The sequence below is a fragment of the Anolis carolinensis genome, chromosome 2, assembly GCF_035594765.1.
Source record: "Anolis carolinensis isolate JA03-04 chromosome 2, rAnoCar3.1.pri, whole genome shotgun sequence".
Classification (NCBI taxonomy): Eukaryota; Metazoa; Chordata; class Lepidosauria; order Squamata; family Dactyloidae; genus Anolis; species Anolis carolinensis.
The window spans coordinates 226,436,622-226,451,125 of record NC_085842.1 but is presented as its reverse complement, the minus strand read 5'-3'; the positions used below and the strand labels follow the sequence as shown (position 1 = coordinate 226,451,125).

The following is a 14,504-nucleotide window of genomic DNA, read 5'->3' as shown; positions in this document are numbered from 1 at the left end:
TGGTTAGTTAATGCAACTTTGTTTTCTTCCAGTGATGGTAAAACTGTAGCCATCAAAAAAATAATGAACAAAACATTTGCTCTCACCAAGACCATACGTAAAGAAGTTAAACAAGTAAGGTAAGCTATGACATTTGTTTTCCAGATACAGATCTGCATGTGAACACAGAATGTGTGGTCTTTGAACTTGAGTGAGCTGCTCTCTCATATTATCCAACTATTATTATTTGGCAGGAATACAGACAGTCCCTGAGTTAGAAACATATGACTTACATTTGACTCCTAGTGAAGCTTTATCATCAATACTTGTTTCCATAAGAAACCAAAATTTTCCAAAATCCAATTGTCACAGGGACAGAAAGTCAGGTGAAATCTTCTGAACAGGACCATAGCATAACAAATGTTACAGGGGTGTTAACCCATTCCTATGCTATCCAAAACCTATATGTGTGTGTGTGTGTATGATGTAAAAAAGTACCTGTTCTGACTTACATCCAAATTCAACTTAAGAACAAACTTACAGAATCTATCAAATCAAATCATTGATACGTTTAGTACATTTAAGGTATAGAATTATTTTTCTTTCTTTTCTTTCGTTTTTTTGGGGGGGGGGTTAAAAGTTTTTTTTAGGTTTGTGTGTGTGTGTGTGTGTGTGTGTGTGTGTGTGTGTGTGTGTCAGAAGCAACTTGAGAAACTGCAAGTTGCTTCTGGTGTGAGAGAATTGGCCATCTGCAAGGACGTTGCCCAGGGGACGCCCGGATGTTTTGATGTTTTTACCATCCTTGTGGGAGACTTCTCTCATGTCCCTGCATAGAGCTGGAGCTGATAAAGGGAGCTCATCCACACTCTCCCCAGGTTGGATTTGAACCTGGCAAATAGGATACGAGAAAGAAAAAGCTTCTGAAGATATTTATTCTTTCCATATTGTTTCTAAAAATTACATGGCACATATAGAATTTTATCTGAGACCATGTGCAGCTTTGCTACTCAACATGGATATGTGTATATCTGCCAGACTCCAGCAAGTTTCTAGGAGGTAAAGAAATAATTTTAAATAACTAATAGTTACCAGTATGATACTGGTTTCTGATTTATTATGGTAAAAATAGAGTGCCCCTGACAGAAAGTCAGAGAAACACAGAGACAATTGAAATTCGTGAGTCTGATTTCCCTTTCTTTGTTTATATATATATATATATATATATATATATATATATATATATATATATACACACACACACACACACACACACACACACACACACACACACACATACATACACACATACATACATACATATACACACACACACACATACACACACACACACACACACACACACACACACACACATACATACTAGCTGTGCCCGGCCACGCATTGCTGTGGCAAAGTATGGTGTTATGGGAAATAAAGTATTGAGGAATTGGTGGTAGTTAAGGTAAAGGGTAAAGGTTTTCCCCTGACATTAAGTCCATTATAAATGGGTTATATAGCTGTGTGGAAGGGCCTTGAGTCTACACTGACGTATAATCCAGTACAAATTAGATAATCTGTGGAAGAGACATAAGTGAGGCCTAAGTGTGCCTGTCCCTGGGCTGAGTTGGTTGCTAGGAGCCCAAGTGGGCAGAGATTAGCCCTCTAAACTGGCAGTAATTGGATAAAAACAATTCTTCCTCTCCCTCTAATTAGGACTTTATTTTTCTTTTCTTTTTGTTGTATCAACCTAGAGGCATGGATGATGGGTTGTGTTGTCAAATTTCGAGGTTGGGGGGCCTGTAGTTTTGTTGTTTTGTGGGTCGCCGTGATGCCATCACTCTCATATATATATATATATAAAAGAGTGATGGCATCACGGCGACCCACAAAACAACAAAACTACAGGCCGCCCAACCTCGAAATTTGACAACACAACCCATCATCCACGGCTCTAGGTTGATACAACAAAAAGAAAAGAAAAATAAAGTCCTACTTAGAGGAAGAGCAATAATTGTTTTTATCCAATTGCTGCCACTTAGAAGGCTAAGCTCTGCCCACTTGGTCTCCTAGCAACCCACTCAGCCCAGTGTTAATAAAAGAATAAAAAATATTCTTTGGATAACCGAGCCTATAGCTATAGTAGTTGCACAGGCCACCTCTTTGACTTGAAACACTGCACTTTATTCCTCTGCCCCAAAGCATCTTAGAATATCACATTGCATTTTAGTTCTAGTGGTCCCTCCAGGCCATCCTCTCCTCCATCTCAGTGGTCTTTTTTTCCCCTCTTTCTTTGCAGATTCATGTTATTTGGGTGATTATATTCCTTCTGCTTATGTGATTGTTTTAGTCAATTGTTATGTTTTGTTTTTGTTTCTAATTCTTATAGCATTTTATGGTGTTTTCAGTGTTTTATTGTACAATGTTTTATGCTGATTTTATATTGGAAACCGCCCTGAGTCCCTTTCGGGAGAGAGGGCGGGATACAAATAAACCTTTACTTACTTACTTACTACTTACTTACAAATAATACAATAAAAATAATTAAAAACACTAAAAAATTAATACAATAAAATACTATAACAAAATAACTAAAAATAATACAACAAAATAATAAAATATAATAAATAAAAAAGATAAGTTACAATAAAATTAATTTTAAAAATACAAATAACGTCAAATAAAAATTCCACAAGAACTTTTAACCAATACAGTAGAGTCTCACTTATCCAACACTCGCTTATCCAACGTTCTGGATTATCCAACGCATTTTTGTAGTCAATGTTTTCAATATATCATGATATTTTGGTGCTAAATTCGTAAATACAGTAATTACTACATAGCATTACTGCGTATTGAACTACTTTTTCTGTCAAATTTGTTGTCTAACATGATGTTTTGGTGCTTCATTTGTAAAATCATAACTTATTTTGATGTTTAATAGGCTTTTTCTTAATCTCTCCTTATTATCCAACATATTCGCTTATCCAACGTTCTGCCGGCCCGTTTATGTTGGATAAGTGAGACTCTACTGTATAACAAAATAACTAAATATAATACAACAAAATAATAAAATATAATCAATAAAAAAGATAAGTTACAATAAAATTAATTTAAAAAATACAAATACAGTAGAGTCTCACTTATCCAACACTCGCTTATCCAACGTTCTGGATTATCCAATGCATTTTTGTAGTCAATGTTTTCAATATATCATGATATTTTGGTGCTAAATTCGTAAATACAGTAATTACTACATAGCATTACTGCGTATAGAACTACTTTTTCTGCCAAATTTGTTGTCTAACATGATGTTTTGGTGCTTCATTTGTAAAATCATAACCTAATTTGATTTAACCTAGGCTTTTCCTTAATGCCTCCTTATTATCCAACATATTCGCTTATCCAACATTCTGCCAGCCCGTTTATGTTGGATAAGTGAGACTCTACTGTATAACAAAATAACTAAAAATAATACAACAAAATAATAAAATATAATCAATAAAAAATATAAGTTACAATAAAATTAATTTAAAAAATACAAATAACGTCAAATAAAAATTCCACAAGAACTTTTAACCAATACCACCACCACTTTGCCACAGCAACGCGTGGCCGGGCACAGCTAGTATATATATATAGGAAAGTGTTCTGTATTAAATTCTCTTGCAATGGCAATGATAAAATATTTTCTTGTCCTAACTCTCTGATTCCAGATATTTTTCCTTCAACTTCAACCCATCATTTGGCTACTGACCAACAATTTGTTGAATTTTATAGTGTTATATTAGTGCCCATATCGAGCATGGAATTTGGCCCCAAAGTGGGGAAGAAACAACACAAATTGGGAAAATTCATTTTGGACTACATTTCTCAGCATTCCTTGACCAGCTACCAAAACAGATAACTTCTCCAAGATCTGTAAAAAAAATCCTGATGGTTGCTATGGCAACTTCCTTTGCCTCCCCCCCCCCCCCCAACACAGAATCAAGTGTTTATAGTTTGCTAAATTGTTCAGAGATCTAATTCCTATGTTCAACTAAAGAAAATATTTCTGTTGATTGGGGAAATGTTTAAAAATGTTGTGTTCCTAGGAATACAGTACTTGATACAATTTGAACACTGTGTTAACCTTTCTACGCAAAGATACTAAGATCTGATTCCTGCCTTCGTTTTCACAGAGAATTAGATCATCCCAACCTCTGCAAATTCATAGGAGGTTGCATTGAGATCCCAAATATTGCCATAATAACTGAATACTGCCCTAAAGGAAGTCTGAATGATGTGCTGCTCAATGAAGACATTCCTCTAAACTGGGGTTTCAGGTGAGAGAAAGATGGCAAAGGTGGACATCAACGTGAGGCTTCATCCCATGGCTAACTCTGAATGAAGGCCTGCAGCATATAGTGATCTCTGTTAGACTAGGATACTGGAAGACTAAATATTGAATCCCAACTCAGCTGGGAAAATCATAGACTTGGGGAAATCATAGAACTTATCCACACAAGCCAACAATGCAAAATGGACTAGAATGTCCAGGGATTTCGGATCATTAATATGCAGTAAATCAGGCTGAGCAACTTTCCAAATTCTGTGAATAGCAGACCAGTTCCAAAGTTAACAGTCTGCTGCTCATGCAGCCTGGTTTATTTATTTATTTATTTATTACAATATTTATATCCCACCCTTCTCACCCAACAGGGGACTCAGGGCGGCTTACAATAAAACAGACATATAAAAACAGTACAATACACTATAAATCAGTTAAAAATTAACTTACATAAACATTCATAAAATGCATTTATAAAATATAGATAGGCGTGTACAAGTTTAAAAGACTGGGTCTGTCAATTGAGTTCCAGCATACATAATAGTAATTAATGCTGCTGATTCTTATTCGAAAGCCTGGCCCCACAACCAAGTTTTTACCTTCCTACGGAAGAATAGGAGGGAGGGAGCCTGCCTGATTTCAATGGGGAGGGCGTTCCATAGGCGGGGAGCCGCTACTGAAAAGGCCCTGTCTCTCGTCCCCGCCAGCCGCACCTGTGAGGCTGACGGGACCGTGAGCAGGGCCTCATCCGACGATCTTAAGCTTCGAGGTGGGTCATAGTGGGAAACACGTTCGGACAGATAAGCTGGGCCGGAACCGTTTAGAGCTTTATAGGCTAAAGCCAGCACCTTGAATTGTGCTCGGTAGCTAATCGTCAGCCAGTGGAGCTGACGTAACAGAGGAGTGGTATGCTCCCTGTACGCCGCTCCAGTTATTAACCTGGCAGCCTCCCGTTGGACTAACTGAAGCTTCCGAACAGTCTTCAAAGGCAGCCCCACGTAGAGTGCGTTGCAGTAGTCTAAACGGGATGTAACAAGGGTGTGGACCACCGTGGCCAAGTCTGGCTTCCCAAGGTACGGTCGCAGCTGGCGCACAAGTTTTAATTGTGCGAAGGCTCCCCTAGCCACCGCTGAGACCTGGGGCTCCAGGCTCAACGATGAGTCCAGGATCACCCCCAGACTGCGCACCTGCGCCTTCAGGGGGAGTGTGACCCCATCCAGCACAGGCTGTAACCCTATACCCTGTTCGGCCTTCCGACTGACCAGGAGGACCTCTGTCTTGTCTGGATTCAATTTCAATTTGTTAGCCCTCATCCAGTCCGACACAACGGCCAGACACCGGTTCAGGACCTGAACAGCCTCCTTAGTGACAGGTGGGAAGGAGTAACAGAGCTGGACATCATCTGCGTACAGATGACACCGGACCCCGAAACTCCTGATGATCTCTCCCAGCGGCTTCATGTAGATGTTAAACAACATGGGAGACAATACAGAGCCCTGCGGGACCCCACAAGTCAACGGTTGTGGGGCCGAGCAGGGGTCCCCCAATGACACCATCTGGGACCGACCCTCCAGGAATGAGTGGAGCCACTGCATGACAGTACCTCCAAGTCCCATTCCCGCGAGGCGTCCCAGAAGGATACCGTGATCGACGGTATCGAAGGCCGCTGAGAGGTCCAGCAGAACCAGCAGGGACACACTCCCCCTGTCCAGTTCCCGGCGAAGATCATCGACTAAGGCGACCAAGGCTGTCTCGGTACCATGTCCCGGCCTGAAGCCAGACTGTGCCGGATCCAGAAAATCAGTGTCAACCAAGAATCCCTGGAGCTGCGAAGCAACCACATGTTCCAAGACCTTGCCCAAATAGGGGAGATTGGAAATAGGCCGAAAGTTTCCGAATTGAGTGGGATCCAATGATGGCTTTTTCAACAGCGGCTTGATCACAGCCATTTTTAGGCTCGCTGGAAACTTGCCCTCCCGAAGGGAGGCATTCACCACCACCTTCACCCACTCGGCCAAACCCCCTCTGGCTTCTCTCACCAGCCAGGATGGGCAGAGGTCCAGGATGCATGTGGTCGCTCTCGCCTCTCCAAGGATCTTGTCCACATTCTCGAGCTCAACCAATTGAAATGAATCCAACAAAACTGGACAAGCAGGTGCACTCGTTACATCCTCAGAGACTGCCGTTAATATGGTGTCAAAGTCGGAACGGATCAGGTTCCGGAATGGTTCTATCATCTCCTTTCTCAACTTGTGGGTCCCCAGGTGTTTTGGCCTACAACTCCCAGAAATCCCAGCCAATTTACCAGCTGTTAGGATTTCTGGGAGTTGAAGGTCAAAAACATCTGGGAACCCCAGGTTGAGAACCACTACCCTACACTTTGTGATGCCTTGCAAGTACCAGAAACTGACTAGCCCAGGTCTCCAAAGACCTGATATATGGTCCATTCTGAGGAAGAACCACACTAGTTGTACCAGAGAAAGTGAACTTTCAGTGGTTTACACTTCTTAATTCCCTTTCTCATGACATGTGTATTGTCTGCCAAAATAAATAAACTCTTTTTGCTTTGTCTGACCTGTGATAAAATCTTGCTGTCAGGGTCTATTTTCAGGCTGTTGACAGTTGCTATTCTTGCTTATTTTCTGTTTTGCTGACTTGTTTCAATTTGATTGTTTATTAACAGATTGTATTAGTGCTATATAAACATCCTGAAAAAGGGTAGAGAACACAAATTAAGCAGTCAATCAATTAATTAAATAATTAGACTGTCAGTTAGCTTGTGAATATTTAGGCTGAACTAGCAAGTGAAGAAAATGTTATATTTTATAGGTGAGAAAACCAATGTTAAGGAAAACGGTCAGGATTTTGCTTATGTTAGTATATACATTTCAACTTCGCCTTTCCCCCCAAATTCAGGCTGATATCAATTATTTATATTACATATCCCAAAAGAGAAACTAAGAAAAGGTAGAAAATGTTCACATTGTTACTATATTGTAGATTATAGCTAGCACCCTGTATTCAAGTTATTAATTTGTAACCTAGAGGAGGGCATTTTCAACTTTTTCCACTCGCAACCCCTTTCCACCTGAGAAATGATATGTGACCCCAGATATATAGGTATACAAAATTGGTATAAAATCAAACATTTGCTGATTATAAATCAATAATAATAATAATAATAATAATAATAATAATAATAATAATAATAGCAATTTTATATTTATTTATTTATAGCCCGCCCTCTCTCCCCAAAGGGAATCAGGGCGGTTATCAACATTTGCAAGACTTGCTAAAAAGCTGATTTCTCCTTGTTATGTATTTTCTATGGAGTCCACTGTAAACATTGCATGTTGTTGCTAACAGATTAACATAATGTCTACAACAGTCACTAGGTGGTGTTTAGAAACATTTTACTGTGGCCAACTGTTTGCAACCCCAACATTGAACTCAGTGGACCCCCATTTGGGGTCAGAACCCACAGCTTAAGAAGAAGTGACCTAGAATTACAGTTTTGTAACTGCTCTGGGTTGACTAATACTATGTATTCATGACTATGACACAATGTTAAAAGCCCCCACCAAGCTTGCCTTAACAACCAACTGCCAGACTCGAGCACAGTAGGATTGACTCCCACCAGTATATAGTGCTGTGACAAGGAATTATACTGAGATCCTGCTTTGGATTGTCCCAGTCTTTTTCACTGTAAGGGAAGAGGCTGGATAGATATGCCATTCAGCTGCAACCCAGCTACCAGCAGAATGAACCTCTATTGCTCGGTGTAACTACTGGCTAAAGTTGTACTTATGTTTACCCAAATAAGTCAAGTTAAGAACGTTGGGGCTGCTCCAATGCATCCTGGGAATGTCCCCAGAGCCCTTTGACCATCCACATGGGTGGCTAGACCGAGAGCGCATTTGGGTTGCCACCACTGAGTCACTGCCAGCAAGCAGCTCCCTCTCAGAGGTTTGCTGGTGATGTCATATTTCTGATCACATGACTGACACCCTGGTAAGACATCACCAGAAATGCAATGACACCAGCAAGCATCTGGGAAGTCAGGACAATGGATCAGGACAAATCCAGCCTGGTCCAGCTGTCCATACCTCTGAAACATCAGAACTTCCTGGGAGCTTCCGAGTAAATCTTGACCTCAATTAATGACTGGGTGCAGTACGTTTTCTGAAAATCCAGTTGCATGTTATGTAGTCTTCCTCAGTTGCTAAGTGGTGAGTCCATTTTATTTTGGCTGTGTCGACACAGCCTAAGCAGATGATCTATTTTTAAAAAATAATAAACTTAATAGTTGACCATTTTTTTTCGTGTCAGGAGCAACCTGAGTTGCTTCTGGTGTGAGAGAATTGGCTGTCTGAAAGGACGTTGCCCAGGAGACGCCTGGATGTTTTTTGATGTTTTTACCATCCTTGTGGGAGGCTTCTCTCATGTCCCCGCATGGAGCTGGAGCTGATAGAGGGAGCTCATTTGCGCTCTCCCCGGGTGGGATTCGAACCTGGCAGCCTTCAGGTCAGCAACCCAACCTTCAAGTCACAAGGCTTTAATTCACTAGGCCACGGGGGCTAGTGGATTATACAAATTATACAAAAGTAGCAAGAACAATAACAGAAATTAACAAAAAGATTTTTTTTACTGGTAGCTTCATTTGTTTCAGGGCAAACAGTAATAGGAAAAATATATCCATAATATTGTTTTTAAAAAGAAACCCAAATCTTCACTGACTTTCAAACAAATGAGAAGTTGCATATTATCATTTCACCAGATGGCATTTTTGATAGGATGTGGGATTTTAATTACCGTGAAACATCATTAGGTATATGAAATGGCAGCATGATGCAGCTCCTGAAATCGTCTTTTAGGAGTGGGTGATAGAAATCAGACTGATCTGCGATCAAATATAGATGAGACTTTTTTTTGGTGGTAAAAATGTGTATAGGATTATCCAACAACAGTTTTACATTGCTTAGTGACCTAAAGCCCAAAAATACACATGGCAGGAAATGCTTATCTCCTCTTCCCTGAGCTGCATTCATTTCACAGTGTAGATTCACCCAGAGAAGGTTCATGGACCTTGGGAAACTGCAATTCCCAAGATCATCTCATGAAGACATGGCATTTAAAGTAATATCCAACTGCATTCATTCCACATTGCAAATGCACCAAGAGAAGGGTATGGACCTTGGGAAACTATAACTCCCAGGAGGACTCCATTGCATGGAGCCATGGCATTTAAAGTGGGGTGCAATGGCATTCATTCCATAGTGTAACTACACCCAGAGAAGGATATGGACATTGGGAAACTATAACTCCCAGGACTGCACAGCATAGAGACATGGCATACAGCTGCTGCTGCTGCTGCTGCTGCTACTACTACTACTGCTACTACTACTACTACTAATAATAATAATAATAATAATAATAATAATGGCATTTAAAGTGTGTCCCGATTGCATTTATTCTCCAGTGCAGATGCACCTAGAGAAGGATTTGGATCTTGGGAAGCTGCAACTCCCAAGGCCATCTCATGGAGACAGGGCATTTAAAGTAAGAACCAGTTGCATTCATTCCATAGTATAAATGCAGGTAATGGAGGAATTTTCCCTAACAAGGATGCTTTTGGCTCTTCCCACAATTTACCTTCCCACAAATTGGGGAAATACTTCATTTTAAACCTGAGAGCAATGAATGCCATCACATTACAAAATTGGCCATTCATCCAGATCATTCCCCAAAAATCCACTTCCCTACCACCTCCACAAACGTTTGAAAGGAATGCTGGCCCATGCTTAAAATATGGAAAGAATGCTCTATCCTACACTTGAACCCAACCTAATGTGATGAACACAGTGGATTACCATATTTAATTGTAGGACTCAGTGGAATTTAGTAAATGTGATGAAGTGGTAAGTCACTCATTGGGACTCACTTCTGAATGTTTCAGGGAGGAGATAGGTAATGGCAACCACATATTTTCCCTGGAAAGATTTGTAGCATAGGGATCTTCCTAATACAATATGATGGTAATGATCCCTGTTTAGGAACATTTTTAAAACAATCAATATTCAATACTTTTATCTTTCATTAACCATCGTCTTCTGCCCCCACCTCCTAGGCTTTCTTTTGCCACTGATATTGCCCAAGGAATGGCTTATCTTCACCAGCATAAAATTTATCATGGACGGTTGAAGTCCATGAACTGCGTCATTGATGATCGTTGGGTTTGTAAGATTTCAGGTATGAAGAGGGGGGAAAGATGAAGCAATTTAATCTAATGCAATGGAAACAGTAATACAAAGATGTTTTCTTATGTGCTTATTTTGATACCACAGTAATACTGATCATCATTATCATCCTCATCCTCTCCTTTTGCATCATCATTGTGGCATCTCTTGCAAACTATGAAGCTGTGTAAAATTACATGGAAAAGATCAAATGGCTGAGGTTAAATACCTTAGCAATAAACAGACACTGGGAATACTTGCTAGGGTGTTAAAAGAGATATTTCTCAGTAAATGTACACATTAGCTTGGATTTATAGGAAGTTCTTTTCATTATTACTCACAGCTGTTTTGTGAGCACTGACTGTAAAACAATTTTTGAAATCCTTGGCACATCCAACTGTGGGTGCACCAAGGGAACAGACGGGTAGCTTCTCTGTGGGTGGATATCACTTCGTGTTTGCATCGCTCTTGAGAGTATTCAAAATGCTTTGCAGGCTCTAATAATCCTCATAACCCTGACATAGGGTAAGATAATTATAATTATCTCTCTGTTGCCAATGTGGAGGGCTGAAGCTGAGGGATAATATATTCCTTAATAAGATATGGTGAAGAAATACACCTCACCTAAAAAGGACAAAAGAGAATACAGATTTGCATACAATTAGCATATTATTTCAGAAGGCTATGGGTGAGTTGCCCCTTCCACACACATTTTGGCAGTCCATCGCTTGCCAAACCTCTCCATATTTCTGGAGCGAGTATTTATGAGCTTCTCTGCAGCTGTGATCCATGGCAGTTTTTGCATCATTTTTATTTGGAATAAAGAAAGTGCACTTTTTTTAGTCTTCATACTGGCGTCATGCAGCCAATCAGATCTGGTTATATGACACAGGGTAAACAAAGCTAGTTTCAAGTGAGTTCATGTCCATCTGTAAACATTTATGTCAAGGGCTAAACTAAAAATTACATTAAGCAAGTAGTATGTCCCTGAATGTCAGTGTATTTCATACTGCAAAGCTATCATACATGGGGTGTTGCAGAACATATTCATGTTTAATGCTGATTCTGTAGAATGTGATGGATGTTGGCTCACATGTTCATGTTCAAACTTTCTAGAGAAGTGGTTCTCAATCTGTGGGTCCCCAGGTGTTTTGGCCTACAATGCTCAGAAATCCCAGCCAGTTTGCCAGCTATTAGGATTTCTGGGAGTTGAAGGCCAAAACATCTGGAGACCCACAGGTTGAGAACCATTGACCTAGAGTGAATCAGTTCAGATGGTATTGTATTGCTTTACATCTTCAGTGGCCCAAGTTTCAGTACAATACAAAAGTTCCAGGAAATAAGGCAAAAACTTTGAGAAGAAAATGTCTTGTTCCCTTCCTTCACTTTCTGGCAGACTATGGCTTACAGTCCTACAGAAAAGAAGATGCTTTGAGGGAGTCCAATATCCCTCATCAGTATTGCATGCAAATATATCTGGCACCCGAAGCTCTCTCTGTACCAAACTTTGAACCAACTCCAGCTGCAGATGTGTACAGGTGATTATAGCAAATTGTATGTATTATTGCACTAAAGGCTGTTATATAATTATATAATCATGAATGACGATGTTTACATCACTGGAAAGGCTACTGCTTTTGCAGCTTTGGTATATGTGTGCAGTTTGCTCTTTTGAGTATACAGACACGTGCACACGTGATGCCCTACGTATGTGAAAACTTCCTTACACAAATGTAACATGTAAGAAAACAGTTTGTGGAGCATCCCAGGTCAGAGTTATACTCTGACCTGGGAGTTATACAACAATACTGATTACTGTTTCTTTCTTGTAGAAGGGAATTTTCAACAAGGGTTACTTTAAAAAGATTTCCTCATTAAATTTCACTATGGTGATTTCTTTCTCTTTCTTTCTTATAAAGAGAAAATAATCACTATTGTGAATTTTAAAGAGGAAATATTTTTAAAGTAAGCCTTATTGAAAATTCCCTTCTACAAAAAAGAAGCAGAAATCAGTACTGTGAATATAACAAATGTATGGTTCATTGTATACTATTTTTGTTGTACAAGTTTTTGAAACAAGTATATGTTTGTGATTACTTCAGTATTGTAACAGTGGCCATTGCGCCACTGGGGGCTCCAAATCATGATGGAAGCTGAAGTTTGGTAACAAGCGAAAGGCCACATGTTTCCTTATCACCACTGCTATAATGTTTGGTGCCATTTTATCAGTGCAAAAGCTAGTTCTCACTTTCATATATTTATAAAGATCATGGCAATTATCAGATTACAAAATAAAACCACTTGCATGTAAATCAGGCCATTTATGAAGGTTTTCTGGACTCTTGGATGATATAGCAGAGACAGATATCACTCTGTTGTAACTCAATGTCTCTTTGCCATGCTAGCCAGGCCATGGAAACAGAATAGCTTATAATGACTGGATCCAGTAATAAGCAGGTTGACACAATTACGAGTAGGAGGATAGCAGAATATTTATACCAGTCATAGCTGTGTTTTTTTCCTTATCAATAACTGTTCTTCATTAACCAGTTCCTCTATGATATTAAGAATATTGACTCCTGCCCACCTAATAGCAGGCTGTGACTAAGTTCCATTGAAAGGTAATGGGATTTCAGCCAAATTTCAATGAGCCTTAAAGTTTAACTAGTTCTTGACACTTGTATATGATGCTCTCCCTTAAAGTTGACACCCTTTCCTTTAGTCTATTTGCACTGTTTCGTATTACTCACAGTAATTTGCTCTCCATTTTTCAGCTATGCCATCATTTTGCTGGAAATAGCAACAAGAAGTGATCCAGCTCTGGTAAGAAGTATGAGGACTACTTTTTGAGTTTGCACCCATTGAAAGCAATGGTCAAATCGTGCTTGGACATTTAGCTGATCAAACACAACTAGGGGAATTCTGGCAGCTATTTTCTTGGCTTTCTGTCAGGGATAAGCAAATGAGCAAAAGCATGATGGAGAAGTTATATTTTTATGCTAAGGTATGGGAACTACCACCCCGCTGTCTTGAACACTAGGTTTTGCAACCTCTGAATTGTTTATGCCACTGGAGGTTTGAAGGTTTGTTTGTTTGTTTTTTCACCACAGGCTGGAGGAATTTGGCTTCAGAAACACATGCTCAGGATGAAATGAGCCATCTATTTTTATGTCAATCAATCATGTAGATGAAGCAAAAATTTTTCTATCTAAACTTTGCAATATGCAGAACTGCTCCATTGCAGTTCATTCTCCATCAGGGCTGGGCAAATTCAGAGGCTGGAAGGTTGCAAACTCCATAGGAATCCCCTAAATAAAGAATCCCACAATCGCCTCTGCTCTCAAATGTAGGTCAGTGGTTCTCAATCTGTGGGTCCCCAGATGTTTTGGCCTTCATCTCCTAGAAATCTTAACAGCTGGTAAACTGGCTGGGATTTCTGGGAGTTGTAGACCAAAATGTGCATGTTAATGGTTGTTTCTTCCTGTCTTTAAAAAGCAAATGAAGGTCAAATTGTGCAATGTAGCATTTATTTCATCCAAGCCATCCAGAGACTGTTATGTAATTTGTTTACTCAAGAGTTAGAAAACTAATGGGTTTGGAGTTTGTATGACCTTCTTGCATCCCTTCAACAGCCACATATGTTCCCCATTGCAAAATTACAAGATGGAGATATTTGTCCCTCCCCACCATAAAATTTCCCCAAGTATACACATGTCTGTCTTTTCATGCAGTACAGTATAAATGGGCGATATTGAGGGGAAAAAGAATAAAAGGTTTTTGAATCTGCACAAGAGCTATCAGAGAATAGCTGTTCCCCAATAACTGAACAACTGAACTGCTTTATCCTCCATAGATGGGAGAGGAAAGTGAAAATTATCCAGCTTAAACTAATGTTTTGGTGATAAAACTGGAAAATCATAATGATATGCTTCTGAAAGTATGCTGTGTTTCGTTGCTGCTGA

General features: G+C 39.7%; 1 protein-coding gene across 1 annotated transcript in view; it reads left to right on the top strand.

The window, feature by feature from the left end:
• LOC100566773 (atrial natriuretic peptide receptor 1) overlaps window positions 1-14,504 on the top strand; it is a 60,899-nt gene that overhangs the window by 20,621 nt on the left and 25,774 nt on the right. The window contains exons 8-12 of the mRNA XM_062971838.1: window positions 33-119; window positions 4,158-4,301; window positions 10,434-10,555; window positions 11,939-12,080; window positions 13,317-13,365. Of these exons, the coding sequence (XP_062827908.1) occupies window positions 33-119; window positions 4,158-4,301; window positions 10,434-10,555; window positions 11,939-12,080; window positions 13,317-13,365 (544 nt within the window). The remainder of the gene's footprint in view (window positions 1-32; window positions 120-4,157; window positions 4,302-10,433; window positions 10,556-11,938; window positions 12,081-13,316; window positions 13,366-14,504) is intronic.